The sequence below is a fragment of the Chiloscyllium plagiosum genome, chromosome 37 (genome assembly GCF_004010195.1).
Source record: "Chiloscyllium plagiosum isolate BGI_BamShark_2017 chromosome 37, ASM401019v2, whole genome shotgun sequence".
Taxonomy (NCBI): Eukaryota; Metazoa; Chordata; class Chondrichthyes; order Orectolobiformes; family Hemiscylliidae; genus Chiloscyllium; species Chiloscyllium plagiosum.
In genome coordinates this window covers 31,981,185-32,001,326 of record NC_057746.1, presented here as the reverse complement: position 1 = coordinate 32,001,326, position 20,142 = coordinate 31,981,185, and the positions used below count along the sequence as shown (strand labels likewise).

General features: G+C 43.2%; 1 protein-coding gene across 8 annotated transcripts in view; it reads right to left on the bottom strand.

Moving 5' to 3' along the window:
* The window catches only part of LOC122541477 (carcinoembryonic antigen-related cell adhesion molecule 6-like), a 178,319-nt gene extending 160,147 nt beyond the window's left edge, over positions 1 to 18,172 (bottom strand). For all 8 annotated transcript variants that reach the window (XM_043678265.1, XM_043678270.1, XM_043678268.1 and 5 more), the window contains exon 1: positions 17,874 to 18,172. In XM_043678265.1, the coding sequence (XP_043534200.1) occupies positions 17,874 to 18,165 (292 nt within the window). In that variant the 5' untranslated portion in view covers positions 18,166 to 18,172. The remainder of the gene's footprint in view (positions 1 to 17,873) is intronic.
* Positions 18,173 to 20,142: the final 1,970 nt, after the last annotated feature.

Here is a 20,142-nt window from a genome sequence, read left to right as displayed (position 1 = left end):
GGGGCGGGAGCTGGGTGTGGGAGCGGGGTTAGGCCTGGGGGCGGGGACGGAGATCGTCGTGGGGGCGGGGTTAGGCGTGGTGACGGAACTTGGCGGGGGGGGGGGGCGGGGAGAGTACCAAGAGACTCAGCTGAACTGTATAACTTGCAATGTAACATACAGATCGGTGTGTCTATCCTGTAGACACCCGCCTTGCAAGAGCGTTAATAAATTAAACTGCTGTTTCAGAGATTGTCTTGGACTGAAATTATTTAAGCAAGTGGGTTCTAATTCCCACAATTGGGAGCTAGTCTGGAAGATCTTCTATCGCTGGGAGGGAGTGGCTGGCCCTTGACACTGAGAAGACGTGTCCCGTTCCCAGTTGAGGAATGGTTTCGTGTCCGCTCCCTTGGGCGACTGGTAGGAATCCTTGAAAGGAGACATCTGAACAGTGCAGTGGGGAGAGCAAAGCCGGCTCTGAACGCGGAGAAGGGCCAGGCAATTCTATGCATGGACCAAGGTAGGAAAATTGACTTTTAAGTACTTACTGCCTTGGTGGCTGGGATTGAGTTCTAGCAGTTAATAAGGGACTAATGAAGAAACTCAATATGCGCTGTGCCGAGGGTAAGGAAAAAGCCTCTGGGAAAAAAAAGGAAATGGAAATGGAGGCATGGTCCCTGACAACATACCTCCAGAAAGTCCATTGAGCAGGATGTTGTGGAATTGGAAAACTAATACTTGTACAAGGGGAAAAGATAGGAAAAAGATGATTAAGTATTGTTGCTTTGTATGGACTAAGGAATCCATTCTTTGTCCTGCCATCTTCTGGCCAAAGTACAGGTTGGACGAAGACTGTGTTCGTAAATATTTGAATTTATATGTCAACGGAAAACAGCCTTACATTCAGGAGGAATCAGATTATGCTTCGTGTCGGAAGGGCTAGTAGCTGAAGGGCTACTGAGGGTATACTTTGTAACTAAATCATGGCCAGACATCCAGAAAAATATTCAAAAGATAGAGGGGTGAAGCAAGAAGCCTCTAGAGGAGTTGTTGCGGGAAGCTCAGAAAGTGTCTGTGAGATACGGTGTGTGTGTGTGTGGGAGAGACAGAGAGAGAGAAAAGAGCTGTACAGCTAATAGAAAGTTTAACCCTTTGTGATTCAGTTTGAATGCACATTTGTTTGTTGGTGATTGAATGTTTGTGCTTTGTTCCCTGGAGCTTGAGATCCGGGACTGTTTTGGATCTGATTTCTATTATGTAAGCTTAACATGATTTCTTCTAAGGTTAAGAATTTTACAGTGATTATGAAATAAAATGTTAAATCCTGTTCTTTTTATAGGTCATGACTGCCTTACTATCAGTTTCTAAGTAATCTCTTTTATCTTTACATAAAAGCGATTTATGGAGGACAGTTGAAGTTTCAATTCAACATTAGATTGTAATAAATCAAAAGAAAAAATCCTATGGTTAATATCTGTAACCTTGGATTTGGTCATTATTCATACTTTAGAAGTTTTTTTTTAACTTGAATAGACAAATCCGGTTATTTCATGACCTATAGCATTGTACGTGAGCAATGACTGGTCAGGACTACTTAAGAAAACTAATTTTGGATTTAAATTAAGGGACTAAAACTGGGTAATTATAGTGGATTTCAAAGTTGGGAACTGTATGCATTTTACATTTCAAATATTAAATACTGAATAAATGAATTTACAAAACATAAATATATATTTACAAGTAAGGTTCCAAAATGTATAGTTAGGAACAGGCTTTAAAGTTAGGCAAGCAAAAATCGATGAATTGGTATTTGAAGTTATAGGGAGCAAGAAATATTGCAATATTTCTTTTAAAAAATTCAAGGTCTAAACAAAACATTGGGTAATGAAGAATGGCCATTAGCTGGCCCGAAAGTTGTTCAATTGGTTAAATCAGCTCAGTAATTGATCTGGCAAAGTAACATGAGAAGCAGAAACAAAAGGCAAAAATAATGATAGCCACGGTTGATGAGGTAATAAAGAAAAGGACAAAACTAAAAGGAGAAGGAAACCGGAACGGTGGCGGGCAGCATGTTGAAAATAAAGGGAGGAGAAGAGATCGGGAAGGAGATGTTAAGGGGTCTGGTGGACAGGAACAAGGATTGAAGTGGAAATCCCCACAAGCGGGATGTGTCTGTTTCCATGCTGTACATCTCTATGACTCTATGACTGTGGAAAGACAGGTCACTTTAAGAGACAGTGACCAGATCTGAAAAAGGAAGCAAAGGCAGTACCGTTTATGAACCTTGATGAAGAATAGGGGTGTCAGGGGTTCCTGGCCCCGGGGACCCACCAGGAACCCTTGATAAATTTAAAGGTGGGACCTTACAAAGAGGACGTAGTTTTCCTAGTCGATACGGAGGCAGCAAAGTCATCCTTACATTTTAAGCCCAAGGGAACAAAAGAGTTAATTGGATTATGGTGACAGTTTTGTGATGAGAGGCATGAAGAATCAGTTTTGCGCTCATGACAAGATGCTGTCACGAAATTGGGGATTGAATTAACTGCAAATGGTGCTATGAAATCTGTTGAGGTTCTTAAAAATGAATGTACTCGAGCAAAACAATTACAGAAACAGAATGAGAAGGCACAAGTGACTGGTGAACAAACAGAACTGCGCAATTACAGTTTTAAAAATGTTTTAGTCACTTGTTGCGTTTCAACCCTGAATTACAGATAATGATTATTTTGTTTATATAATATATATAATTAATAATTAATATTTATAATAAATCGATTGTGTTAGCCTGAATTAATATTAATTAGCAGGATTCCTTCACGCATTCTCAGTAACCTGTCATATTGATTCATGGTTAATTTAAAACTTGACTGCATTAATTCATTGGGGAGAAGTGAGGACTGCAGATGCTGGAGATCAGAGCTGAAAATGTGTTGCTGAAAAAGCGCAGCAGGTGCAGCATCCAAGGAACAGGAGAATCTTCCTGAGGAAGGGCTTATGCCCGAAACGTCGATTCTCCTGTTCCTTGGATGCTGCTGGACCTGCTGCGCTTTTCCAGCAACACATTTTCAGCTGCATTAATTCATTGTTAATTAAAGAATGGAAAGCTACATTACTGGCCGGAGTATGTGCAGGCAGTGGCAGCAACAGCCTTATTGGTCGAGGAGAGTCGGAATCCTACTTTTGGGGGAGCCTTAATAGTCAGCCCCCCACATCAGGACCATACTAAATCAGAAAGCAGGACGATGGCTCATAGACTCTAGGATCTTGAAATATGAGACAATCTTAATAGATGACCTTGTGTTAGTCACAGACAGTTGCTTGAATCCAGCTGCATTTCTGTGGCAGGGAGGGGGGGTGGCCCTTGACAATCCAGAACATGACTGCCTTGATATTATCGAATATCAGACTAAAGATGGACTTAAGGGATGTACCGTTGCATGTGGGAGCTCGGTTGTTTATCAACGAGTTCTCCGGGGTGATTGAGGGAAAAAGGCACAATGGATATGCTGTAGTAGATGGGATGGAGTGAAGCGTTATCAAGGCTGAAAGACTGCCTAACGGCTGGTCAGCCCAAACTTGTGAACTCTATGCCCTAGAAAGAGCTCTCATAACCTTCAAAAACAAAGAAGGAACAATATATACAGACTCCAATTATGTGTTTGGAGTGGTACATACCTTTGGAAAAATTTGGCAAGAAAGAGGAGTGCTAAAAGCAGAGGAAAAAAATAGCATGTGAGGAATTGATAAAACAAGTGCTGGAATCCATGTTACTCCCGAGAGAAATAGCGGTAGTTCATATAAACGGACATCAGAAGGGGAATGAACCGGAAGTAAGGGGAAATAGACTGGCCGGTGAGGTAGCTAAAGAAGCGGCCCTGAATCTGCAGGGAGCAGTGATATACTCCTTAATACCTACAATTCCAGATCTTCAGGGTACCCTGTTGTTTACTGCAAAGGAGGAAAAGGAACGAAAAGATTTAGGAGCTGCAAAGACAGCGGATGGGCGCTGGATGTTATACAATGGGAGGGAAATGTTGAATAAAATGATGATACGAGAGATTATGGCTGTCCTCCATCAGGGGAGTCATTGGGGAGTGCAAGCAATGTGTGATTTAGTCTTAAGGAAATATGGATGCAAAGAGACATATACAAGAGCCAAACAGATATGTAAGGGATGCATAACATGTAAAAAAAAAACAAGAAGGTGTTAAGGAAACCAGTCCCAGGAGGGAGAGACCCTGGGCTAAGACCATTTCAGAGCATTCAGGTGGATTATACCAAATTACCCCAAGTGGGAAGACTGAGGTGTATGCTGGTAATGGTTGATCACCTATCTGGATGGGTGGAGGCGTACCCTTTAGCCACTGCCACCGCACGTGGGGTGTCCAAGATAATACTCAAACACATAATCTCCAGATACAGGATGGTGGAATGCATAGATTCAGATCAGGGAACTCATTTTACTTCCAGGGTACTCCAGGGAGTAATGAAGGGGTTAGGAATCTCCTGCGTGTTCCACACCCCTTGGCACCCACCTTCATCAGGAAAGGTTGAGAGAATGAACCAGACACTCAAGAAGCAGTTATCTAAATTGGTAGTAGAAACCAGACTCCCTTGGACTAAGTGTTTACCTATAGCTCTTTTGTGAGTGCGAACGGCCCCAAGGAAAGATATAGGGCTGTTCCTTTATGAGATATTGTTTGGCCTGCCCTATTTTGGAATGAAAGGGGAACTGCCAACCCTGGAGACTAAAGATTTGTTCTTAAAGAAATGTATACACCCCATGTTTTCTGCTGTGGTTGGAAATCACACATCGTGTGTAAACAGGTGAGGAACAGATCGGTCCAGATATTTGGGGGAGCTGAAATCATGTACCGAGATTGAGTATGTGACAGAAAAGGGAGGGAACTACTCAGCATTAAGGATTCCCCAAGCGGATCTATGGTGGTACTGCGGAGGGAAAATATTGAGACCCACCCGACCTCCAGATTGGAGGGGCACGAGTGCAATTGTACAATTGGTAATTCTGTTCACCCTGGCATTTGAAAAGAAAGAGATAGTAAAGTAAGGGGGACAAAGTAAGAGATCACTATTGGGTACTTTGTTTGATGATCAGGTATATCTAGACTCTTCGGAGTCCCAAGAGGGGTACCTGATGAGTTCAAGGCTCATAACCAGATCCTGGCAGGTTTTGAATCAGCCCTCTTCTGGTGGGTAATAGTCAACAAAAATGTGGATTGGATAAACTATATTTTCTATAATCAGCAAAGGTTCATTAATTACACTAGAGCTGAACAACTTGATGCAACCAGCAGAATGACTAAAGATTTGTTCTTAAAGAAATGTATACTGGGCTTGTCCTCCACTTTGTCTTTCCTCAGGAAACAGGGTTTATTGGCACAGACTCTACCCCTTGAATTCACCGTCCATCCAATTCAACCAGGGGAATTGGGTCCTAGTCAATCATGGACTGAGACCAAATTGCATCCAGACTGGGAGGGGCCGTACCAAGCACTCCTAACCACTGAAACAGTATAAGAACGGCTGGAGTCACTACACTTGGATCAAAGGGCCAGTGGAATCTCCAGTTGAGACAGAAGTCTGGACAACTGAATTGACAAAAGAGCCACTTAAAAAGTTGAAAAGACTTTAAATAACTAATTATACAGTAGCGGCGCGAGCACGGGATAGATTTTGTAGTATTGTATGCTAAGCCTCTCGGTGCTGACTACATCTGTGGGAAGTGCACCTGCTGACTACATCTGTGGGAAGTGCACCCAACACCAGCTCCTCAAAAACCGCGTTCGGGAACTGGAGCTGGAGTTGGATGAACTTCGGATCATTCAGAAGGCAGAGGGGGATATTGACCGGACTGACAGAGAGGTAGTCACTCCCCAGATAAAAAAAAAGACAGATGGGTGACAGTTAGGGGACAGAAAGGGAACCGGCAGGCAGTGCAGGGATCCCCTGTGGCCATTCCCCTCAACAATAAGTATACTGTTTTGGATACTGTTGGGGGGGATGACTTACCAGGGGAAAGCAGTGGAGCACCTGCTGCTCAGAAGAGAAGGGGGAAGAGGAGCAGAGCAGTAGTCATTGGGGACTCGATAGTTAGGGGGACAAATAGGAGGTTCTGTGGGGACGGAAGAGACTCACGGTTGGTGTGTTGCCTCCCAGGTGCCAGGGTCCATAATGTCTCTGATCGTGTTTTTGGGATCCTTCAGGGGGACGGAGAGCAGCCCCAAGTCGTGGTCTACATTGGCACCAGCAACATTGGTCAGAAGAGAGATGGGGACTTGAGGCAGGAATTCAGGGAGCTAGGATGGAAGCTTAGAGCTAGGACAAGCAGTTGTTTTCTCTGGTTTGCTGCCCATGCCACGTGCTAGTGAGGTGAGGAATAGGGAGAGAAAGGAGTTGAACACGTGGCTACAGGGATGGTGCAGGAGGGAGGGTTTCGGGTTTTTGGATAATTGGAGCTCTTTCTGGGGTAGGTGGTCCCTCTACAAGCAGGATGGTCTTCATTTAAAGCAGAGGGGTACCAATATCCTGGGTGGGAAATTCACTAAAGCTATTAAGGTGGATTTAAACTAATGCAGCAGGGGGATGGGAACCAAAATTGTAGGACAGGTACAGAAGAGGATGAGAGTAGGGAGTTCCCAAATCAAGTATCTGACACTGGCAAGCGAGAACCTGGTTTGAAGTGTGTGTACTTCAATGAGAGGAGCATCTGAAATAAAGTGGGTGAACTGGCAGCATGGGTTGGTACCTGGGTCTTCGATGTTGTGGCCATTACGGAGACATGGATAGAGCAGGGACAGGAATGGTTGTTGCAGGTCCTGGGATTTAGATGTTTCAGTAAAAACAGAGAAGATGGTAAAAGAGAGGGAAGTGTGGCATTGTTGATCAGGGACAATATTACAGTTGTAGAAAGGATGTTTGGGGACTCGTTAACTGAGGTAGTATGGGCTGAGGTTAGAAACAGGAAAGGAGAAGTCACCATGCTGGGAATTTTCTATAGGCCTCCGAATAGTCCCAGAGATGTAGAGGAAAAGATAGCAAAGATGATTCTCAATAGGAGTGAGAGAGGCAGGGTAGTTGTCATGGGGGACTTCAACTATCCAAATATTGACTGGGATCACTACAGTACGAGTACTATAGCTGGGTCGGTTTTTGTCCAGTGTGTGCAGGAGGGCTTCTTGACACAGTATGTAGACAGGCCTACAAGGGGCGAAGCCACTTTAGATTTGGTACTGGGTAACAAGTCTGGCTAGGTGTTAGATTTGGAAGTAGGTGAGCACTTTGGAGACAGCGATCACAATTCTGTCAGGTTTACTTTAGTGATGGAAAGGGATAGGTGTACTCTACTGAGCAAGAGTTACAGCTGGGGGAAGGGAAATTATGATGCAATTAGGAAAGATTTAGGAAGCGTAGAATGGGGAAGGAAACTGCAGGGGATGAGCACATTAAAAATGTGGAGCTTATTCAAGGAAAAGCTCCTGTGTGTCCTAGATAAGTATGTACCTGTCAGGCAGGGAGGAAGATATAGAACACGTGAGCCGTGGTTTACTAAGGAAGTGGAATCCCTGGTCAACAAGAAGAAGAAGGCTTATGTTAGGACAAAATGTGAAAGCTCAGTTAGGGCGCTTGAGGGCTACAAGGAAGTCAGGAAAGACCTAAAAAGAGATCTCAGAAGAGCCAGGAGGAGACATGCGAAGTTGTTGGCGGATAGGATCAGGGTTAACCCGAAGGCTTTCCATAGATATGTCAGGAATAAAAGAATGTCGAGAGTTAAATTAGGGCCAATTAAGGATAATAGTGGGAAGTTGTGTGTGGAGTCAGAGGAGATAGGGGAAACACTAAATAAATAGTTTCCGACAGTGTTCACTATAGAAAATGAAAATGTTGGCGAGGAAGATACAGAGATACTTGCATCTAGACTAGAAGAGATTGAGGTTCACAAGGAAGAGGTATTAGAAATACTGCAGAGTGTGAAAATAGACAAGTCCCCTGGGCCGGATGGGATCTATCCTAGGATCCTGTGGGAAGCAAGGGAAGAGACTGCCGAACCTTTGGCATTGATCTTCAAATCATCGTCTAAAGGAATAGTGCCTGAGGACTGGAGGATAGCAAATGTGGTTCCCTTGTTCAAAAAGGGTAGTAGAGACAACCTTGATAATTACAGACCAGTGAGTCTCACTTCAGTTGTTGGTGAAGTGTTGGAAAAGGTTAAAAGAGATAGGATTTATAACCATCTAGAAAAGAATAATCTGATCAGGGACAGTCAGCACGGCTTTATGAAGAGTAGGTCGTGCCTAACGAATCTTATTGACTTTTTTGACAAAGTGACCAAACAGGTAGATGAGAGTAAACCGGTTGATGTGGTGTATATGAATTTCAGCAAGGCGTTCGATAAGGTTCCCCACAGTAGGCAATTATACAAAATGCGGATGAATGGGATTATAGGAGACACAGCAGTTTGGATCAGTAATTGGCTTGCTGAAAGAAAACAGAGGGTTGTAGTTGATGGAACATGTTCATCTTGGTGTCCAGTTACTAGCGGTGTACCACAAGGGTTGGTGTTGGGTCCACTGCTGTTCGTCATTTTTATAAATGACCTGGATGAGGGCTTAGAAGGATGGGTTAGTAAATTTGCGGATGACACTAAGGTCGGTGGAGTTGTGGATAGTGACAAAGGATGTAGTAGGTTGCAGAGAGCCACAGATAGGATGCAGAGCTGGGCTGAGAGGTGGCAAATGGAGTTTAATGTGGACAAGTGTGAGGTGATACACTTTGGCCGGAGTAATCGGAATGCAAAGTACTGGGCTAATGGTAAGGTTCTTGGGAGTGCAGATGAGCAGAGAAATCTCGGTGTCCCTGTACACAGATCCCTGAAAGATGCCACCCAGATTCACAGGGTTGTTAAGAAGGCATACAGTGTTTTGGCCTTTATTAATAGAGGGATTGAGTTCTGGAACCAGGAGGTTATGCTGCAGCTATACAAAGCTCTGGTACGACCACACTTGGAGTAATGTGTACAGTTCTGGTCACTGCATTATAAGAAGGATGTGGAAGCTTTGGAAAGGTGCAGAGGAGATTTACTAGGATGTTGCCTAGTATGGAAGGAATGTCTTACGAGGAAAGGCTGAGGGCCTTGAGGCTGTTCTCGTTAGAGAGAAGAAGGTTGAGAGGTGACTTAATAGAGACATATAAGATAATCAGAGGGTAAGATAGGGTGGACAGGGAGAGTCTTTTTCCAACGGCAAACATGAGGGGACACAACTTTAAAGTGAAGGGAGACAGGTATAAGACGGATGTCAGAGATAGTTTCTTTACTCAGAGAGTAGTCAGGGTATGGAATGCTTTGCCAAGTTTAAGTGCATTTAAGTCATTATTGGACAGGCAAATGGACTTACATGGAATAGTGTAGGTGGGATGGGCTTCAGATTAGTATGACAGGGCGGCGCAACATCGAGGGCCAGAGGCCTGTACTGCACTGTGATGTTCTATGTTCAATACCACTGTAGAATGGGAAGAATGTTTAGGTACACTATATTAGCGTTTCTAGTCTTAGGATTCTGTCAGACCATGGTGTGGTTGTCTTACTTAGTGATAACGGTTCCAGAAAGTACAAATCCAAAAGTCATAGATACAGATACCTACAGCCTGGTGGATTGTGGAGACGTAAGAAATCAAAGGCAATACAGTAACTCAGAGATACGTCTTAGGTTCTATGAAAAAGCCCCCAAAAGGGGGGGCATGGAATAAGACTAACGGGATGACAGTGTCCCGGAGAGAGAAGTGTAAGGGATATCTTTGGGATAAAGAAAGGCGGAGGCAGGAAGACCTCAGAGGTGATCTCTTGATTAATCCACTCGTTACAGTACACCAAGGCCCTTTCTGGCCAGCTCTTGGCCGTCCCGATAAAAAGTGTAACCCAATATATTTAACAATAAAGAAAACCTCATGGTATGAAGCAGTTTTAGGGGGAGAAACCTATCAGGTCCAGTTAGACCAAATATTTGGGACAGAGATGAAAGCAGACGGGAAGAATTTCCTGGGATGTTGTTTAAAATACAGGTGAAAGACAGAACCCGAGTAGGAGAAAGGAATAGTAGAGTCCCTTACTCTGACCTTAAGGTGATAAAAATTATCGAGGTAAAGGACTTAAAGCAGATCATTGAAGTAGAAACAGGATATGGGGATACAAATGCCTGGGTTGAATGGGTAAAGTACACTGTGAAAAGTTTGAATAAAAGCAATTGTTCTGCATGTGCCTCTGGGAGACCAATGGCCCAAGTAGTGCCCTTTCTGCTCGGGTGGAAGCGAGATAGGAGAGGGCATGACATGCATGATAGCCCTGTATCAGGATGATGTACGGAGTAATAAAGATTGTATGCCACTTCTATTAAAGTTCCCTCCTTTAAAGAAGGAAGGCTTAAAGACGCACCCCATGTTTTCTGCTGTGGTTGGAAATCACACATCGTGTGTAAACAGGTGAGGAACAGATCGGTCCAGATATTTGGGGGAGCTGAAATCATGTACCGAGATTGAGTATGTGACAGAAAAGGGAGGGAACTACTCAGCATTAAGGATTCCCCAAGTGGATCTGTGGTGGTACTGCGGAGGGAAAATATTGAGACCCATCCGACCTCCAGATTGGAGGGGCACGTGTGCAATTGTACAATTGGCAATTCCATTCACCCTGGCATTTGAAAAGAAAGAGATAGTAAAGGAAGGGGGACAACGTAAGAGATCACTATTGGGTACTTTGTTTGATGATCAGGTATATCTAAACTCTTCAGAGTCCCAAAAGGGGTACCTGATGAGTTCAAGGCTCATAACCAGATCACGGCAGGCTTTGAATCAGCCCTCTTCTGGTGGGTAACAGTCAACAAAAATGTGGATTGGATAAACTATATTTTCTATAATCAGCAAAGGTTCATTAATTACACTAGAGCTGAACAACTTGATGCAACCAGCAGAATGGCCTGGGAGAATAGAATGGCCCTAGATATGATCCTAGCAGAAAAAGGGGGAGTGTGTGTAATGTTAGGAGGGAGCTGTTGTACCTTTATTCCAAATAACACAGCCCCAGATGGGTCTATTACTCGAGCCCTGCAAGGTCTAACAACACTAGCTGAAGAACTAGCTGAAAATTCAGGAGTCAGTACATCATTCACCGGGTGGCTAGAATTGTGGTTCGGAAAGTGAAAGGGTGTGGTGGTTTCAGTCCTTACTTCCTTGATCGTAGTGGTGGGAGTACTAATCGCAGTAGGATGCCGTATCCTACCTTGCGCACCAGGGTTAATCCAAAGGTTGATTGAAACAGCTTTGGCCACACAAATGCCTCTAAAGAACAATCGGGGGGAAGGGCCTTACCTGTTAAACAATGAGGGAATAAGTGACCTCAGGGAGATTCCCAAAATACATGAAATTTCAGAAAAGATGCTGGTCAATTTAAAACATGACTGCATTGATTCATTGTTAATTAAAGAATGGAAAGCTACATTACTGGCCAGAGTGTGTGCAGGCAGTGGCAGCAACAGCCTTATTGGTCGAGGAGAGTCGGAAACTTACTTTTGGGGGAGCCTTAATAGTCAGCCCCCCACATCAGGTACGGACCATACTAAATCAGAAAGCAGGATGATGGCTCACAGACTCTAGGATCTTGAAATATGAGACCATCTTAATAGAGCAGAATGACCTTGTGTTAGTCACAGACAATTGCTTGAATCCAGCTGCATTTCTGTGGCGGGGAGAGGGGGTGGTCCTTGGCGATTCAGAACACAACTGCCTTGATATTATTGAATATCAGACTAAAGTGCGATGGACTTAAGGGATGTACCGTTGCATGTGGGAGCTCAGTTGTTTATTGACGGGTCCTCCCGGGTGATTGAGGTAAAAAGACACAATGGAAATGCTGTAGTAGACGGGATAGAGGGAAGCGTTATTGAGGCTGAAAGACTGCCTAACGGCTGGTCATTCCAAACTTGTGAACTGTATGCCTAGAAAGAGCTCTCAGAGCCTTAGAAGACAAGGAACGGTGTACACAGTCTCCAAATATGCGTTTGGAGTGGTACATACCTTCGGAAAGATTTGGCAAGAAAGAGGACTGATAAAGAGCAGAGGAAAAGGTCTAGCACATGAGGAATTGATGAAACAAGTGTTGGAATCCATGTTACTCCCGAGAGAAATAGCGGTAGTTCATATAAACGGACATCAGAAGGGGAATGAACTGGAAGTAAGGGGAAATAGACTGGCCGATGAGGTAGCTAAAGAAGCGGCCCTGAATCCACAGGGGGCAGTGATATACTCCCTAATACCTACAATTCCAGATCTTCAGGGTACCTCGTTGTTTACTGCAAAGGAGGAAAAGGAACTAAAAGATTTAGGAGCTGCAAAGACAGTGAATGGGTGCTGGATGTTACCCGATGGGAGGGAAATGTTGAATAAAATGATGATGCAAGAAATTATGGCTGTCTTACATCAGGGGAGCCACTGGGGAGTGCAAGCAATGTGTGATTTAGCCTTAAGGAAATACGGATGCAAAGGGTTATATACGATAGCCAAACAGATATGTGAGGGATGCATAATATGTAAAAAAGTAAACAAGAAAGTGTTAAGAAAACAAGTCCCAGGAGGGAGACAACCTGGGCTAAGACCATTCCAGAGCATCCAGGTAGATTATACCGAATTACCCCGAGTGGGAAGACTGTATGTTGGTAATAGTTGATCATATATCCGAATGGGTGGAGCCACTGCCAGTCCCAGAAACTAAAGATTTGTTGTTAAAGTATATACTGGGCTTGTCCTCCTCTTTGTCTTTCCTCAGGAAAGAGAGTTTATTGACACAGACTCCGCCCCTTGAATTCGCTGTTCATCCGATCAGACTGGGAGATTGGGTCCTAGTTAAATCATGGACAGAGACTAAATTGCAATCGGACTGGGAAGGGCCATAGCAGGCTCTTTTGACTACCAAAACGGCGATAAGGACGGCAGAGAAAGGTTGGACTCACTACACCAGGATTAAGGGACCAGTGGAATCCGTGGTTGAGAAAGAAGTCTGGACAGCCGAATCAATGCAACAACCACTGAAACTCAGGCTAAAGAGACTTTGAGTAACTGATTATACAGTAGCGACGCGAGCACGGGATTATTTCTGTAAGATTGTATATTAAGTCTCTTGGTGCTTTAGCACGATTTTTAGAATGTCGGGGATGCTTAGGGTTATGATACTAGCTCTCTTAGTATTGGGATTTTGTCAAACATCGTCTTCATATGTGTTATTAATGGTCCCTGAGTCTTATAATCCGCAAGTAATAGACGCCGATGCATGCAGCTTAGTAAATTGTGGGGATGTAGATAATCAGAGACAGTACAGCAGCTCAGAGATACATCCTATAACCTGCAGGGATGGCCTTGGGGATGGTATTTGGATTAATGAACTTGTCACAGTACACCGGATCCCCTTCCTACCAGCCCTTGATTGTCCGATAAAATGTGTAACCCAATATACTTAACGATAAAGAAAACCACATGGTACGAAGCGTTTCTGGGGGCAGGGCACCTATCAGATACAATTAAATGAAACACTTGGGATAGAAATGAAAGCAAACGGAAAGGATTTCTCGGGCTGTTGTGTCCGAATTAGCGTAGGAAAGGGAAAACGGTTAGAACTACTGGATAATAAGATACAACCTTTCACCCCTCCCAATGACCCTAAGGTGGTAAAAATTATAGAGGTGAAGGACTTGAAACAGACTATCAAAATAGAAACTGGATACGGGGACGCAAATACCTGGGTTGAATGGGTAAAGTATACTGTAAAAAGTCTGAATAAGAGCAATTGCTATGCATGTGCCTCTGGTAGACCAGTGGCCCAGGTCATCCCCTTTCCGCTCGGATGGAAGCGCGACAGGAAGGGCATGAAATGTATGATAGCCCTGTATCAGGATAAGACTGCATGGAATGATAGGAACTGTCCCTCCCTATCCCTAATGTTTCCTCCCTTGGAGAAGAAAGACTTAAAAGCTCCCCCTATGTTTTCAGCCGCAGTCGGAAATCACACGTCGTGTGTACGAAGACTAGATTAGATTAGATTACTTACTAGGTACAAATCAGTCCAGAGACTTGGGGGAGCTGAAATTATGTACAGAAATTGAGAATGTCCAGCAGATCTGTGGTGGTACTGTGGAGGCAAAATATTGAGACCCACCCTACCTCTAGATTGGAGAGGGATATGTGCAATTGTACAATTAGCAATCCCACAATTAGCAATCCCATTCACCTTGGCATTTGAAAAGGAGAAGAGAGCAACAAAAAGAGGAAGGAGTAAAAGATCATTATCATCACCTCCTTTGATGATAGGATTTATCTAGACTCTACAGGAGTTCCTAGAGGGGTATACCGCATGAGTCCAAGGCTCGCCACCAGATTGCAGCAGGCTTTGAGTCCGTTCTCTTCTGGTGGGTAACGGTTAACAAGAATGTGGATTGGATAAACTATATTTTCTATAATCAGCAAAGATTCATCAATTACACTAGGGATGCAGTCAAAGGCATAGCAGAACAGCTTGATGCAACCAGTAGAATGGCTTGGGAAAACAGAATGGCCTTAGATATGATCTTAGCTGAAAAAGGGGGTGTATGCGTGATGTTAGGAGGGAACTGCTGTACTTTTATTCCAAATAATACAGCACCTGACCGGTCAATCACTCGTGCCTTGCGAGGATTGACCACCTTAGCGGAAGAGCTGGCTGAGAATTCAGGAGTAGACGCATCACTCACGGGATGGCTGGAATCATGGTTTGGGAAATGGAAGGGAGTAGTAGTCTCCATCCTTACCTCCCTAATAGTGGTAGCAGGGGTGCTGGTAGCAATTGGCTGTTGTATCATACCTTGTACGGGGACTAATCCAACGGCTGATTGAGACAGCCTTGGCAAAACAGATGCCCCTAAAAGGTAATCAGGCAGAGGAACTCTACCTTTTGAACAATGAGGGGATGAGTGAGACCAAGATGGACGAATTCTCAGGGATGATGCTTGCAAAATTTGGGGGTGACATATGAGGGAAATGCAGAAGACAACAATTAAAAAAAACGGGGGATTGTGAGAGACGCTTGCAAATGTTGTTGTTTCTGCAAATATCACAAGGCTGAATCATCAGGGGGGTGTAGGTTAAGCTAGATATGCTTGCACAAACAGCTACGAGTAGCTGTTTCTTGCTTCTGCAGAAAACCACAATCAGAGGTCATAAGGCTCAGTGTGGGGAAGAAGTGTTGATTTAGCAAGCATGTACACAGCTTGCAGTGAAGGGGGATGCACACTAATAATAGACCACAGAGGGATGTGGTGAAACGGTCAAACTTTGTGGTAAAACAGCCAAGATAACACCTGCACTTTGTCACGTACAAGGCCAAATAAGGCAAGAAACAAACAAGAGTAAGGGACCTTAGGCTTAGAGTAGTGGGAGAAGTAAACAGAGGAGGAGTGAAGCTAGAGCTTGTGATAGGATTCGACACTTTGCATGCTAAGCCAATAAGGTAAAAAGGGAGTACCGAGACACTCAGCTGAACTATATAACTTGCAATGTTACATACATATCGGTGTGCCTACCCTGTAGACACCCGCCTTGCAAGAGTGTAAATAAATTAAACTGCTGCTTCAGAGATTGTCTCGGACTGAAATTATTTCCCACACCATCCTTCTACGCCCACTTCCAAATCATTTATAAAAATGACAAACAGTAATGGCTCCAAAACAGATCCTTGTGACACACCACTGGTTAACTGACCAGGATGAACATTTCCCATCAACCACCAACCTCTGTCTTCTTTCAGCTAGCCAATTTCTGATCCAAACCACTAAATCACCTTCAATCCCGAAACTCCTTATTTTGTGTAATAGCCTACTGTGTGGAGTAGCCTTACTGAAGTCCATACACACCAATTCAACTGGATTACCTTCATCCACCTGTTTCGTCACCTTTTTGAAGCACTCAATAAGGTTAGTAAGGCACAACCTATCCTTCACAAAACCGTGTTGACTATCCCTAATCAAATTATTCCTTTCCAAATCATTATAAAGCCTATCACTTATAACGGTTTGCAACACCTTACCCACAACTGAAGTAAGGCCAACCAGGACTGTCCCGACTCCTCTTTTTAAATAAGGAAACAACATTTGTGATCCTCCAGTCTTCTGGCAATTCTCCTGTCGACAATGATGACATAAAGATCAAAGCCAAAGGCTCTGCAATCTCCTCCCTGGCTTCTCACAGAATCCAAGGATAAATCCCATCCGGCCCTGGCGTCTTATCGATTTTCAGATCTTCCAATATCATCCAACATCTTCCCCATTATTGAGTAGATGCCAGTGTTATAGCTGGACTGCAAGAGCTTGGCTTGGGGAGTGGAAAGTTCTGGAACATAAATCTTCAGTATAATTGCCAGGGCCCATAGTCTTTGCATATCCAGCATCTCCAAGCATTTCTTGATTTCACATGGAGTGAATCAAATTGGCTGGAAACTGGAGGAGGTCAAGATGGATCATCCACTTGGCACTTCTGACTGACGGTTGCTGTGAAGTTGCTGTCTTCCCTATCTTTTGCACTCAAGTGTTGGGTTCTTTCATCATTGAGGATGGGGATATTTGTAGAGTCTCCTTCTCCAGTGAGTTGTTTAATTGTCCTGATGTAACTGATGAAAAGTATTCATTAAGTGCTTCTCCTATATCCTCAGATTCCACACACAACTTTCCACTACTATCCTTGATTAGCCCTAATCTTACTCAAGTCATTCGTTTATTCCTGATATATTTATAGAAGGCCTTAGGGTTTTCCTTAATCTTATCCACCAACAACTTCTCATGACCCCTCCTACCTCTTCTTAGCCCTCTCTTTAGATCTTTTCCAGCTAATTTATAACTCTCAAAACCCCTAACTGAGCCTTCACGCCTCATCCTCACATAAACCTTCCTCTTCCTTCTAACAAGAGCTTCAATTTCTTTAGTAAACCATTACTCCCTCTCTCGACCATTACTCCCTGCCTGATAGGCATATACTTATCTAGGACCCACAGTAGCTGTTCCTTGAATAAGCTCCACATTTCAAGAATGTCCATCCCCTGCAGTTTCCTTCGCCATCCTATGCATCCTAAATCTTGCCTAATTGTATCATAATTGCCTCTCTCCCCCCGCCCCCCATTATACCTCTAACCCTGTGGTATATTTCTATCCCTGCACATTGCTATTTAAACATAACCAAATTATGGTCTCTATCAAAAAGTGCTCACCTACCTCCAAATCTAACAACTGGCCGGTTTCATTCCCAAATACCAAACCCAATATGGCATCACACCTTGTTGGTCTGTCTACATACTGTGTCAGAAAACCTTCCTGCACGCATTGAACAAAAACTGACCCATCTAAACTACTTAAACTATAGTATTCCCAGTCAATATTGGGGAAGTTAAAGTCCCCCAGAACAACCATCTGGAATGGTTAAAAGTAGATAAGTCTCCAGGACCAAATGAAATGTATCCTGGGTTGTCGAGTGAGGCAAGGGAGGAAATAGCAAGGGCACTGGCAATAGTTTTCAATTCCTCTCTGGCCGCAGGAGAGATGTCAGAGGACTGGAAGACAGTTAATGTGTGTTCATTATTCAAGGACTGAGCAAGGGATAAACCAGTAAATTATAGGTGGTCATTCTGTAGTGGAGATATAATTGGAAGTAATTTGGAGAGGCACAGATTTTGACCAGTGCAGACTCAACAGGCTAAAGGACCTTTTTCTTCTGAGCTGTAGACATCTGTGATGCTATAACACTCTGATGGGAGAAATGAAAGGAACAAAACCTCCGCATTCTATTCAGCAAATAAACCTTTTTAGTGTGCTTACCGTACACATGGAGATGCACTGTGAATATGCGGGTTTTCGTAGAAAGGTCAATGTATTCATAGATTCCACTGTCATCTTCCCGTACCTGTGTTAGCACAAAGGTCCGCATGTCTGAATAGTACAAGATTCGTTTTTCATATGTAGGTGCAGGTTTAGAAATTGTAATATGTGTTGCTTCATATCTTATTATCTCCATATGATTGCGGGTAACAAAAATCCAGGCTGTCTGTGAGTTTGGTCGTCCATTTTCCGGTGTTGGAAATAGAACAGAGTCCCCTGCAACAACAACCATCTCAGCTGGATCTGAAATAGAAAGCATATTAAATAGAATCATTGAAGAAACAACAGCAGATGATATGATTGAATCCAGAGTCAATACTAAACACCAGCAAAGACTGAACTGGTCTCAAGAGCTGCTGTTGGGACAGCATGGACCCTGACCCTGACTCTGTCCCCACCATCATTGAAATGAGACAAACACTTGTGACAGAATCAAATATGGATTGGTAACATGGAAAATGAGGATTGTTCTAGAAGAACCAACATGGAGTTTTTAATGGGTAAATGTGATGTTGACTAATTCAGGATGGTTTTGAAGGGGTTAATTATAAAAACTGCTATTGATCTGATGTCCATGGACTTTCAAAAAGCAATCAACACAGAAACACACAACAGATCTGTGAAAAAAATTCCAGTTCATGGAAAAAAAGGGCTACTGACAACCTGTGGATTGTAACGGAGTGTCTCAGGAATTAGATTATTAGATTCCCTACAGTGCGGAAACAGGTCCTTCAGCCCAACAAGTCCAAAGAGTAACCCACCCAGACCCATTCCCCTACCAATGCACCGATCACTATGGGCAATTTAGCAAGGCCAATTCACCTGAATTGCACATCTTTGGACTGTGGGAGGAAACCGGAGCACCCAGAGGAAACCCACACAGACGCAGGAAGAACGTGCAAACTCCACACAGACAGTCACCTTAGACTAGAATCAAACCCAGATCCCTGGCGCTGCAAGGCAGCAGTGCTAACCACTAAGCCACTGTGCCACCCCAATTGATTGTGAGACCCTTGTTTTTTCTGATCTTTTCTAGACATTTGGGTGTAAGAGACAATTTCAAACTTTTTGAATGATACAAAACTGAGAAGCATTGTACACAGTGAGTAGAACAGTGTAGAACTCCAAAAGGAGATGGACAAGTAGGTGGGGTAGCAGATAGTTGAATAATAAGGTTCAATGTGCAGAAGTTTGAGCTGATTAACTTTGGTCATCAGAATATGGAGACACAATATAAAAGAGAGATTATAATAATTAAACAACTATGCATCCCTTCAAGGTTCGACAACTCAAAACAGATCAGTCAACCATGGCTAACAAAGGTAATTCTGGAAGTTATAACATTAAAAGAAACCTTCAATAAAGTTGCCAAAAAAATGAGTACTTCTAAGGATTAGGACGTTTATAGACTACAATAAAAGAAAACCAAAAAAACAGATAATGAAAGGGAGAAAGTGCTATAAATATGATCTCACAAAAACATAAAATTGGAATGTAAAAGCTTACACATGTAAAAAGGAAATACTAGGCTAAAACAAATGAGGGTTTATTATAGAAAGATCCAGCAGAATTTATCTTAGGGAATAAAGAAATAACAGACAAGCTAAATTATTTCTTTGTGTATATTTCACTGAGGATGATCCTGGAAATTTCCCAGAACCAGAGGTCCAAGTGACTTGGGACAGTAAAGGGTTAAAGGAAATTAGCATTGGTGAGAAGATTGTCCTGGAGAAATTAATGGGGTTGAAAGTTGATAACTCTCTAGGATTTGATTGTCTACATTCAAGAGAGTTGAAGGGGTTTGCTATAGAGATAGTTGATGCATTAGTGATTATCTTCCAAAATTCTCCAGATTCTGGAATGATGCCTGTGAATTGGAAGGTATCAAATATCACCTAGTATTTAATAAGGGAACAAGACAGAAAAACATGAATTACAGACCTGTTGACAGTAGGGAAAATACTAGATTTTATTCGAAAGAATGTGACAAGGAAATGGTAGGATGATAATGATCTCTTTAGGCATAGTCAGCATGGAAAATTGAGTTTGATGAACTTTTCTGGATGCTACCAACAAAATTGACAGAGAACCTGATGGACTTATGATTTGGAGATGTCGGTGTTGGACTGGGGTGTACAAAGTTAAAAATCACACAACACCAGGTTATAGTCCAACAGGTTTAATTGGAAGCACTAGCTTTCGAAGCACT